General features: G+C 39.2%; 1 protein-coding gene across 3 annotated transcripts in view; it reads right to left on the bottom strand.

The window, feature by feature from the left end:
• The window catches only part of DPP6 (dipeptidyl peptidase like 6), a 578,451-nt gene that overhangs the window by 28,839 nt on the left and 536,603 nt on the right, over positions 1-13,009 (bottom strand). For all 3 annotated transcript variants that reach the window (XM_075082347.1, XM_075082346.1, XM_075082348.1), the window contains exons 15-16: positions 12,382-12,429; positions 10,130-10,248 (exon numbers count right to left, since the gene is read on the bottom strand). In XM_075082347.1, the coding sequence (XP_074938448.1) occupies positions 10,130-10,248; positions 12,382-12,429 (167 nt within the window). The remainder of the gene's footprint in view (positions 1-10,129; positions 10,249-12,381; positions 12,430-13,009) is intronic.

The following is a 13,009-nucleotide window of genomic DNA, read 5'->3' as shown; positions in this document are numbered from 1 at the left end:
TCAGCCTTGGCTGGGGTCTTCAGAGCTGTTGATGTGGCTATACTGAAGTGTGGTGGCAGCTGGTGCATACCCAGTTAGTAAAATCTGAGAAGCACCATTTAATATTTGTTTAAACAAGGACATGCCTATTGTGTTTGTCTATCCATAGGCTCTCGACATGGTTAATAAAACTCCTTTTCAGAGCTAGTAGTTACTTCAGCATCTGCTTAAGTCTCTTAGACTACCTCAACAACATCATTTATTATGATCCTTGCCAAAGGTCACCTGAATTGCCAAGCTCTGGCTCTCTTAACAGGACCAGCTGCACTTAGAGAGCATTTACTTGAATTTCAGTAAGAAGTGCTTTGGAGACTCTCTAAGATGCTTTGCCATTACCATGATGGGTAGTTTTATGATATTAGTAGTTGACACTAAACTGACATGCTTCAGAAATATTGCCGGGTAGTAGGCTTTCTACATAACTATGTTTACATAGGGATTAAACATAGGTGTTTCCCCTCTGTTTCAGGCCCTGGAGTGAGGTACTCATACCCACAGCAACAAGCTTTCCCCAGCCATCTGCCAGAGATGCCCCAAGCCATGTGAAGTGGTTACCTGGAGAGGTTAAACAGGAATTTCATCTTCTTCATCTCTCAAAAGCAAGAAAAAGAGTTTCTACCATTTTAACCTGGGTGTTATCAATAGAAAACACTCCTAATGAAACACTCTGCTTGTAGTGTTTGACAAGCAAACACTTTTTCCCTGTTCAAGTCCTTCTTAGAAGATCAGTACTTCCATATCACCCACAAGGAGCAAATTGCACACACATACACATCTACAGACCGAAAAAGCCACAGGATGATATTCTCCCTTGCAGCTGCACTGGGTCTCACTGTTCCTAATACACTCACAATGCTATAAAAACATATAATATATAATGACATGCTTTAAGCCAAAATGGGTTATTATATTTTTCATAACTGCTTTACTGCTGCTATAATTCAAAATTCAATCCCTCATTCAAGAGATCGTTGTCTGTCCTTAAAGGCACAGAGCAAAGCTACAGTGGCATGGGAGGCTGGCGAGGCTGGCCTTGCTGACATGACATGACATGACATGACATGACATGACATGACATGACATGACATGACATGACATGACATGACATGACATGACATGCCAAGGGACTCCTCTGCTGCACTGAGTATCTCCAGCTCCTACTGCAGCTGGTGGGAGTTAAGAGCATTCAGCACCTGGGAGGACTGGCCCTGCACTTATTAAGGCCTGCAATGTAATTACAGACTAGTTATTGGATTGCTATTGAGATGAAACATCACGCAGTGGTGTGAGCTAGCAGCAAACGTGTGCAGCCATGCCTTGTTAACTCTTCAGTCTGGTATGATTTAATCATTTTACATGCTGGTTTTGTTATGGGACTGCTCTCCTGCATACTAATAGCTGGGTTTCTCCTAGGAAGGTTTCTCTGCAGTGAATAGATTGAAGATTCACTTAATCTTTCTAAACCATTCTGGTAATTTATCCATCCAGGAGCCTCTATGCTCAGTCAGTAATGGATTTTATTTTCACAGCACCTCCAGGAAGCTGGAATGACAAGACCTGCTTGAGTTCTGTGAACAAGCTTGTGACAGAGAGAAAAATCAAACCCATGTGCCTTAACTAGCATTTTGCAGCTACTTAAGACTTCCCAGACCGCTGTTACCAAACATGTCTTTGAACTCTCCATGTCTAGTTACAGGCCAACAAACTAAAACAGCTATTATAAAGCCAACCTGTTTGTAAATACTTATATCACAGGTATCCATATGCAAGACAGCATTTAGAGAATCCAACAGTACTCTATAAATAACATGATTATTTTATTACAGAACTGGAGCAAAGAAAGCAATCCACTACTACTTTGCAGATATATTTGCCTAAATAGTAAGTTGGTTTATAGTCCATAAATAGATAAATGTATCCAGGGAAAAGCTAAACTGCATACTTTCATTATTGCTTGCACTGATGCTTATCCGGGCATAACGATTACCAAGCACAATCGGGTTCCAGGAATGCTGTTGATGAGATTGTGGCATGCAAGATTTCTGTGTGATATGTAAGGCAATCCACGAGTCATATAGTTAGGTTTTGTAGACAAAATGTTGCTTTATGGACTTATGCTGTTGAATGGTAGACATCTTACATTGATTTACAGCTGCTGGCATCTGCTTGTCCATAGGTAGTATAAAAAAATCCTTATCTCCAGGTTTTCCATTGCTTTTCAGGGATGGTAGGTCTGGCCTAAATGGCACAGGTTAAAAGGTCTGATTAAATGAAGGAACTGAGAAAGATGTAGAAAAAGGTTCATTATTCTCCTGCCTGAAGGCATTAGCCAACCTCCTATTGCAGGAGCTGGGCAGACATGTCCCTCATGGGTACGTTATTGCAAAAATCCTGAAGAGGGTAATTATGCACCATCCACTGATGGAGGCAGACTGTGGAGCTAGACACACTTCTGGTCTGTCCCAGTAGCCAATGGTGCTTTTCCTTGGAGTGCTGTCTCGCAATATGAGGAAGAAAATGGAGGTCATGATACTTGACTCAAGATGTGGCCATAGGCAAACCACTAATTCTCGCTGTACCTTTGCTCCCCGCCTGGTAAATGCATGAAAATGATCAGCTGGGGAAAGGTTGCAAAGGGCTTTACACATCTTCTGATAACTTGAATTAAGCACCTAGTGCAGTATTTATTTTACCACCAATAAGAGTTCTATTCCCTCTTACCTGTATCCTGATAAATTGCAATATAGGATTACCCTGAGATTTTAAATTATATTAATCTCTTCCTGTTCAAAGTGACACAGATGTACTAATTACTGCCAGTAACATCTCTGTGATGATCCCATGGCCCCCTCGTACTGGAGAAACTGAAGCAAAATGTGGTTTGATTCACTCATGGTGAAAGACAAATGTTGTGATCTTCTTTACTGAAGCAGAAAGGATTCAGACACTTTGATTCAGAAAGTAAACCCCTACCAGCAGAAATCCCTGTTTTTTTGTCATGAATATTACAGATGAAAATTTCTTATGAGTGATATGCTAAAACCAATGTTTTTGTGAAGATATTTGTTGATTAAAACTCATAAGTCTAGGATTTTATGGGATTTTTAGGGAAAAAAGTTCCTAAAGTCAGCATTATAAAAAGTGCAGATGAAACTGACTGAATCCATAAGAAGATGGGCAAAATAAATGTTGCTTTGTTACATTGAAATTCATCAACAAATCCAAGCACTTTATTGCTTTTAATTTAGCTTTTCTTTGGAATGCATTCAGGTCTATCCAAATCAGCTGGTAATCCTATGAGAGAATAAAATACTAGGAGATTTTCCAAACTATATATCTCTTAAAAAAAGACAAAGTATTTAGGCAGTAATGGCATCTATGTATAGACACAATACTAGAAGCAATGCCCAGAATTTTATCTTTATTCACATTTTTTTTAAAAAAATAATGGTTTTTAAATCCTTGAGCTGAACGATGCCAATGGAAATGGTGCTGGCTGCTGCCATTTCAAAGGATGTTCCCACCCACCCGGCTGTCGGCTGAGCTTATCTCACACTGCACAGCACATGAGGCAGCATTAATGACCCAGTTTTCCCACCTGGAGGCTGGAGGTCTGACCACCTCCAGCCTCCTTTACAAGTTCTTTTGCAGGGGTGCTGGCTAGTGGGTTTTAGTAAAAAACCCTTGCCACATTACTAAAAGAAAGCAGGAGAGGTGCTAGTTAGCAATTACTAGCTGGGTTTAGAAAGATTGCGCTGATCAAGGACATAAGCCTGTTTTGAATCCTGGTCCCAACAAGCATAAATGCTGAGCAGATGTATCCTCCCAAAGGAGTCCTCATTATAAAGTAATGATTTCACTTAATGTCTTTTGTTACTTAAACTTGCCTACGTTAAAAATTTCTGTGTATATGGTATCCTCCAGAAGTGTAACCATGCATTTCAGACTTGTATCATCTGTGTGGGCAGGAGCTTGTGCTGCAACCACATCAGAGGGCAGAAAAATCTAGGGTTGTAAAATGATGCCAATACATGGTTTTAGACCTCTTCATACTGGATAGGCTGACCCTTCCTAAATCGTGCTTTGGACTCTCGGTGTTAAAATGTGATTAAAAGCGAGGTTAAGACAACCCGCCACAAAGCAGAGCCAGCTGAGTTGATGGAACTTGGTAGTGAAAGTCTTTGCTGACTCCAACAAAAATCTGGAAAATAAAAGAAATGTAGAACAATAAAAGGACATTTTAATGCTCAGAATAAACCTAATAAGTGGAAGCAACAAGTAAAGCTCCTAAGTGTTCCCATGCCCAGATGGTGTTTCCATATTGCACCAAGAGGAGGAATGAAGATAATTAAATTCTCAAGAAAGTTTAAGGAGATAAGAAGTTTATAGCTACATGCTGCCTCTATAAAGAATAAACTTGCAGCACTTCTCTTTAAAACTCATAAATACACAGACAGAAAGGATTACATGTACAATGGTATGAGGAACTTGATTCAGATTATCACTAATTTGGTTGCATGGCTTCTTCATTAGTATCAATCCCTCTCAGAGAAAATCCTTAAATTGCAACATTTTCCTACTCTGTGCTTCTGTACCACTTGTTCTCTGTTTATGGGACTGAACCAGGATTTTATCTGGCAGGACCTAAGATATATAAATCCTATTTTTAATGATTTCCCAGGCCTGTAGGCACCCTTCAGTACTATAGGGCCAGGAGTGTAGTTACAGAGCTGTTGTCATCATGGCTGCAGGCTCAGAGGACATACCTGGAGAAAAGCAGATGAATACCCAGATAAATCCCTTTCCTGTTGGTTGTTTAGGTATTTTATCAAGCACAGCTGAGTTACAGCATATCATTTTGCTCTACAGCTACAAAATTGCCTGCTAGGAAAGGCAGAAATGACTTCATTCCTGTTACCTGTGATTACGGATCTACAGCATCTAGGCTAAGCTACTGATAACTGCAGTGCTGGAGAGGACATCCATATCAGGTGATACTTTAACACTTTTGTTAGAAGAGTCTGTTTTCCTTTCTCCAAATAGAGAGACAGCTTTAAAGTCATTTAACCTGCAAAATACTGACAGTAAAGACTACCAGTCAGCTACAAACATAGGTTCCAGCAGAGATAATCTTCAAAAAGCTCAGATAAACTATAGCGATTTTATGGTATTCTGAATCAAAACAATATTACTATTTTTGGAAAAGAAGGAAGGACTCGAGACCTATAGAAGAAGATAGCGTTCCCTGTTACAAGTTACACTGTTGTCTCTTTTCAAAGCGAAAGCTGTTTTTTCTCAAGTCAGTGGATGAATGAAAGGATAATACACAGTGCAGTGGCAAAGGCACTTCTCTATCACCAGCAACCATGCCGAGCATGAGACAATAGCTTTCTCTTAGCCCTCATTATGGTCCTCTCCCCTCTGTGTAACTACCAATTTGCTTTGTGTCATCCCTAAAAATGATTAATCCCTTCCTGATAACGCATGATTACAGAGAATTTTAATTAGCAAGCTGGTAGGCATTCCATGAACAACACACCCTCCTGTCATTTTCATCATGCATTAAGTGGCATTAATTGCAGCAACGTACGCATGTGCCAGAGGTCTTCCTCACTATTCCTCTTGTCTCAAAGCTAGAAGGCATTAACCCTTCGTAGGGAACCTCACACCTCCCCAGGTTGAGCTGGACGAGATCAGCTTACGGCTGAGGTCAGTTGATGGAGACTGACCAACTAATGTAAAGGATGCTACAATGCTGCTGTCTGCAACAGCAGGGACTTGAACTCCAGGACCCAGGATATCTTTGCCAGTTCTGTGTGTTCAAGCAAAAGTCTCAGTGACTTCACAGATTTTTCTATGAGTGAAGATGCTGTAACCAAACCTGCTATACACAGTCAGAGTAAAAATTAGCCTGCAATAGAAATTGTTGCACGCCCTTTCTTCAGGTTCTTCCTCCTTTCTGTCAGGTTACACTGGGGAGCAAGGGAAGGAATCACTGAAGACAAGGTGCACCTATTTAAAATGGAAATACTAAAAGACTGCATGGCTGACTACAGCGGTAGTTATTGATAAGGCTTCATCCTTCAAAGAATAAGGAGCTATCACCTGAAAATGGGCTTTAGAGCTTTACTGGCTCAGTTTCATTCAGCCTTGCCCCGTACATGAGCCTCGCTAAAGAAACAGGAATAAATTGCTTTCCACAAACAAAACTTGTAATTTCTTACCCTTTTCTCTATGCAGTTGAATTTTACATCCCATGGCAGATGAGAAAACCCCATCCTCAATTAAATTTACATATAAAGTAGCAAAACTCTTCCATCCAGATCTGCTTTCTGTTTATCTTACAGGGAATCAGTGGCAGTGCCTGTGCTGGTTTATGAGAGGAGAGAGAAGTGTAAGCCCATATTTTATGATGAAAATGGCAGTAGGAGTGACCTTGCTCCAGCACATATTGCTTTTTTGACAGTGTCTAGAGGAGATAATCTAACAGCAGTCTGCAAAGCATCATGTTTCCTTAGAACCTGATACAGTAATTCAATCATGAGCATAAAAAATTAGATGAAAAATAAGGTAACTAGCCTTCTGGGACTGAGTGATTGCAATAAATGTTGCCTCCTGACAGTAAGCATTACATTGTCCTCCTGAAAGAGAGGTTACCTTTTATTATAGCATACTACTTCTCTCATTTCACTCTGTGCCAGGTAGCACTGCTATTAAGCATAGTCTGTAGGACAGCAAAAAAATCCTTTTAAGACAATTATATGGTGCCTCTAAGGTACCAAAGCAGTGAGTAGAAAACTTCCAACTCTTGACCTTTGGGATCAAATGAGCAATGCCAGACCTTTCTTGTTTGTTTTGTTTTTTTTTTTTTTTAAAAGACATATGCTTCCATTTCCATTGCCTTTCATTTAAGTATCACAGAGTACTTAATAAGCATCAGTTGCTCAATCAAATCTTACAAACCTTGCCATCCATTTTAGAGAGGTTTAGCTGAGAGACAGTCATGTCCACGTCTCTCAACTCAGCAAAGTTTGCAACTGAAGATCACAAAGCAAGTCAATAAAAGGGGTAAAATGAAACTGAGGTATGGTGGAGGCTAGTCTCTAAGTGTCAGTACAGACATAAATATTTGCCCATGTATTTGCCCTGTGGACATCTGAGAAAGTACAATTTTTTAAGTTATTACAGGCTTGCTCAGAGTAAAATCATGTTCAGCTACCTTCGAAGATACATATGGGTCTGACATAAAGTCATAAAGTTACTGCTACAAACACACACCTTTGTACACAGTCACGGAGTATACAGCAAGACCTGAGCTTTGGGTGCTTTTATACAATGTAGATGGAGAATAAAGCACCAGACAGCATTAGGTACTGCCTGCCACTCTCTGGTCATTAACATCGACTCCAGCTGTGATTTTTTTGGGGGAAGCAGACGTGGGAACTGCCAGCAGAAACCGTTGGGTAGCAGACGTTGTAAGACAAAGACTTGTCCACTCTGGCGTGCTACTGTTGCTCTACCTGCTTGATCAACTGCAGGATAATCCGGGCTTCTTGATATATCCCCATTCAAGTAGCTTTTCCATCTGCTATATGTGTATATGAATAAATATGATTTCCTGCTAATCAAGAAGATACTAGAGTATGACTGCTTATGAGCAATAAAATAATACCCTGAGAAAGTGAGGCAAGGCCAAGCTCTAGCTAAGCAGCCTGAGGAGCTGTGGAAAAGGAAGTCTCCTACTAGTGGATCCAAGTGATTCTCCATCAAACTGCAACAGCTCTTCCCTAGTTGTATAACCAAAGTCTGAGGGGATGATTGCTTTTATCCAGAAGTCTGCATTTCAGCCAGAACAGACGTTTCCAATGACCTGACCCACATCAGATGTAACAGGAACCAAAGGGAGTCCTCTGTGCTGTAAATGCACCCTTATCAGATAACTGAAGTTGGATGGATCCTACACAAAAAGTGCTAAAAAGAAATGTTGTTCACGTAAACTGCGTGAAAGCAAAGAAGGTGAAAGACCTCTCACTTTCAGTTATGTAAATAAGGAATAATTCCACCAAATGTAATGGACTGATAGTTTTATAAAAATCATTGAAAATGGAAATCCTACCAAGATCTCTGTATTTCTTCATGTAACATATTTTGCAAAGGTATGTGAATGGAGTTTAGTTCTATAGTTCAAGCTGTGCTGTATTTGTGCTACACTGAGATTACCGTTTGAGAATTTAGTCCTGCATAATGAAAATTCAGGCGAAGATATATTCAGCAGATGTAAATAGATCTAACTCTAATGACCTTACAATGGAGGTATTGTTTACAGCAGCAGAGAATCTGGCCCACAGTTTGGCATGCAAAATCATTATCTTGTGTTCTTGGATTAATGTAACACACTAATGAAACTCATTAATCTCTTCAGGTATCACTGCAGTTTTTTTGTGAATGGGACACAATGTAATACAAACGTATGACCTCGTAACTGTTGATAAGACACTTTAGAAACCTTAATCTTGTTATTCACAAATGCTTCTAATTATGCTAAAATAATTATCTTGGTGCAATGGAAACTGAAACTCTCTAGTAGCTATTGACAGCTTTTCTTGAAATGAAAACAAGAAGAAAAACATACAAGGCTTTTCTTTTAAGGAGACAGACTTCATAAACTTAATAACATTTACTACAGAACTGAATATTTAGTGGGAAATGACACTTTGCATATGTGTGTTATAATTATATATTCAGAGGTTACATGTAGTCCACTAGGTTAATTAGTCTATAGCCTACTGCCAATGCTATTTCACTGTACTGTATTGCAAGCTGTTTTTTTAGAATACCTATAAATGCCCTCAAAATACAGTCTATCTTTCCTCCTTGGGGCGGAACATGTTTTTACAAATGTCTATGTCCAGATGTTTTGCTTGGGATCATATTAACCATTCTACTTCTCCACTTTATCTCGATTACCCTGGTGATTTCCCGTTTTTCCATCCCAAAAACTTCTTCTTTATCCTTGGTGTTCACCACAGTTACTGGCACCAATGAATATTTGTCAGTCAGAGGAGGGGCACTCCATGTATTGCCAAACAGACTGCTGACGTTCAGCAGAGAGAGTACTTAGAGCTGCTCTACAACAGTATACACAACAGCTACATTTTTTAATGTTACATGCGTTTGTTTTCTCCTGAGCTGTTGAAAATGAGGCATTTCTTGTTGGCTTGCTGCTTTGCAATGGTTGCTTTAGAGGGCATTTGAGCAGCTTCAATCATAGCAGTGGACAACCAGTAAGAACAATGTTTACCATGGAGGGGCTGCAAGCCAGTTCTGTGTGCATGCATTGTATGTGCGATTTCTGATAACTAGGCAGAATTAAATTACATAGGATTAAATGCTATGGAGTCTGCATTTATTCTTAACAGAGCTGGAGAAAGCTGACTTTTACAACTCTTCTCCTGAAATGCCCTCTATTCTTAGCCCTTTAGATACTGTAAGGCGTTTTCAACACTAGAAATCTCTGTCAGACCTATAGATTGCTTCAAGCTAAGGGAAATTTATGATGAACGAGCAGTGAAACACTAGATATTCTCTACTCACATTGTCCATTAGGTAGCTTTCTCCAAACTGCCTTTTCTTGGCAAACAGTCTTTTCATTGCAATTTATTTACTTTGAATCCCTCTGCTCACAGTGCTGGTATAAGTGGATGTGTTTGGAACTCAGTCCCAGTCACCCACAGTTAATCCCACCCCACTGGTTTATCTCTCACAAACTTTCTGATGTTTTATCTCCTTTAGGTTTTGCTCTTACTTTATCTTAAGGATGCTTGGAGTGACTAAAGGAATGTACCTGTATATTCAATAGCCAGATATGCACGGGAAAATTTTGCACACATCTGCTTTCTAGTTAAAAATAAAAATACACAAAATAAAAAAAAAAAAAAGTTGAGTAAAGCTTTAAAAGCAAAGTGACCCAGATATTTACGGCCAGTCTTTCAAAGCTGCCCACAGGTACACAGGATATCTAAAGATATCAATGCCAGCTCTAAAATCCTATCCTTAGGCACAACAACTGCAATAACAAAACCCAACATACCTTCACATGTCAGTAGGAAGTATTCCAGATTGTGACTGAAGGATGCACTAAAATAAGTACAGTTTTCAATCAGATCACAAGACAGACACCGCCTGTTGAAGTTTCCATTTGTGCTTGCGCTGAAAAAGTTAATACAAGTCTATGAAGGTCACTGAGCAAATGTTATCTGGAAGCAACATTATCTGAACCTTACTGGACTGTAGAATAAGAACATAAATATAATGTGTCCAACATTAGTAAGAGACAAAGCATTTCCATTTGGTTGAGTTTAAATAGTAGTAATAGCTTTTTTTTTTTTTTTTTTTTTTTGGCCTGGATGGAGAATATAGAAAAGGATACTGATATCTTTCTTTGCAAGGTCAGGTGGTTATGATAGAAGGTTCAGTTTTTAAAAGAAAATGATGGCTGCAATTCCACAAGAGGAAGTCATGAAACAATGGAGCAGTATTTCTACACCTACTTACATTATAACAGACAATAAAGAGCTGGAATTGCTTTCTTTAAGTTTCTTACTGTTTGCCTCACTGGTGTGATTTGCTAGCAGCTCCCTCAGAGGCCAAAGGTCTTTTTGGGGCTTTAAATGTTTGCTCTTACAACATCCAAGTAGAAATGAAAGATTGTCTGTTTTTGAAGAAGTTAACAGGGCCTGTCCATATGCGCAGAAGCATTTTGTAAAAGTCTACTGGAAGTTGAAGAATGAATTAAAGATTATTAGCAAATAATAAATAATATTTTGCACTGCTGTAGTATTTTGAAACTTCAAAATGCTTCAAGAATATTAACTAATAGATATTCCATATTAGTGTAAAGTGGATGAGTGTTTTTGCTACTATTTCAAGGCAGAAGGAGATGAGGCTGAACAACCTCTTTAAAGCCACAGAGACTGAACCGAGTAGGTCTTGAGCTGTTGTTTAGGCTCAGGTCATATCTCTGGCTTAAATCCTGTTTACAAGCTACTAAATCAGACACAAAAAGGAAAAAAACAAAACCCAAAGCACAGATCTTCATCTGACATAAGCTGTCAGAGCTCCAGTGGAGCTCTGTCAAAGAACACATGCCAAGGATGCTGCTGGGATGCGAGATGGTCAAACTACGCAGCGCAGGAAATCAAATACCTGAAATGAGGCCAAGGTCACCGTGTAATTAAAGTAAGGTCAAGGACATTGAGATTTTGGGCATCTCTTTCCCAGTTGCCTATGTGGGGAAGGTTAATAAGGCACCAGTGTGAGCTGCATGCCAAGACGAGCAAGGGGTGGGAAGCGCTTTGACTCATGCCAGCAGCTCTTGAGCAGCTGTGCCTGGACTCAGCTTTTAAAATGAGATTTTCTTCCCATTTCAGTAGAAATGAATGGTCAATATAGTTTTGATTTTTTTTTCTTCAAGAAAATAAACACTGGGCTGAGCTATTCTCAAAAAACTGTGGAGTGCAGTGAACAGGCAAAGAGGTCTCAAAAGGAAAAAATAATTCAATTACAGGTACTTCAGTTTACTCTAGTTTCCTTCCCACTGAGGAAAAAAAGGTATGACATCGTGTTAGAGAAGGAAAATGTACTGACCATCCCTTGTCAACTGATGCTGTGACCAGCTCTGCCTTTCATTGCAGGTGTTGAGATGGCAACAGGGTCATTGGGAAGAAAAATAGGACAAATGCAATAATGACTCTGAAATTATTATTTAAATGTTTGGGTTTCCTCTGCTTTGTATTCTGCCCCCATGATACTTTTCTCAATAGTTACACTACCTTTAGCTTACTATAAACCAGCCTTTTCCTCATCATACAGTTACAGCAGATACTAAAGTCATCTGGAAGTGCAGAAAAAACATTTGCAAACCTAACATATTGTTACTTCTTTTAAATTTCATGAAGAGGTGAGGTGCTATCAAACTTCCATGAAAACTACTGTATAGGCATATAAAAACGGTTTATATCATTAGTTTATGTAATTCTGAATTCTTTGAAGTGTTAAGCAGTTCTGTTGGAAAGTTTTGTGACAGTTTATCAATCTTGAGACCAATTTAAAATTTGCAATGAAATGAGAAAATTACTAAATGTAATACATTTCCAAATGTCACAGCATTTTGTTCACTACTGTTATGCTGTTCTCTCTATTCCAGTGATACATTGCAAGATCTTGCAATGCCATTAAAGACAAACACATAAGAAACTGTTTCTGTTGCAATCGCTTATGTAATGATTCACATAAGATAGAAGAAATGGGAAATTCTGTATGTGACATTAGGAAAGCTCATACCTGTATAAATGTCGCCTCCTTGGCAAATCTTCCGTGCTGTGGAAATAACTGTGTGGGGTGGGGGGGAATCAAAAGGCAATTGTATCATTAGAACAGTGTATACAAGTATCTTATATAAAAACATCTTCATTCACATCACCATTTTCCTGATCTTATAAAGGCAAGGAAAGTTTAAACTGAATTAGAAAAACATGCAGAGGGACATATCACTGTGGAGGCTCAAGCAAATAGGTTGTAGGTTGCACTGCCGTTAAGACAAGGATGGAGGTGTTTGGGTCCTAGACTGGTCATGTCAGCAGATCAAAAAGAATGAAGTGATTAAGTGCATGACCTTCATATTTTTACCTCAAGATTTATGTCTCAGAGTTTCCTTTAAACATCTTTCTTTTTATCCCCTAGAAACAGTTTTTACTTCTCTGACCACTTTTTATTCTTTCCCCAGACAGATATCTAGCCCGGGGCTGAGGCAAAACCCACCGAAACATCCTCTTTGAGAAAGGGAGTGGGACTTCCAGGGAAGACAGAGTATGAAGTTGAAGAATACTTCATTGCCCTTGTTTTGTGCTGAGACTGTGGTGAGCTCTTTCTGTCTGAACAAGGACAGCCCTGTTGTGCGGTGACAGCTTAT

Source organism: Phalacrocorax aristotelis, chromosome 2 (genome assembly GCF_949628215.1).
Source record: "Phalacrocorax aristotelis chromosome 2, bGulAri2.1, whole genome shotgun sequence".
Taxonomy (NCBI): domain Eukaryota; kingdom Metazoa; phylum Chordata; class Aves; order Suliformes; family Phalacrocoracidae; genus Phalacrocorax; species Phalacrocorax aristotelis.
The sequence above is the reverse complement of the archived record's forward strand: the minus strand, read 5'-3'. Positions and strand labels throughout refer to the sequence as shown.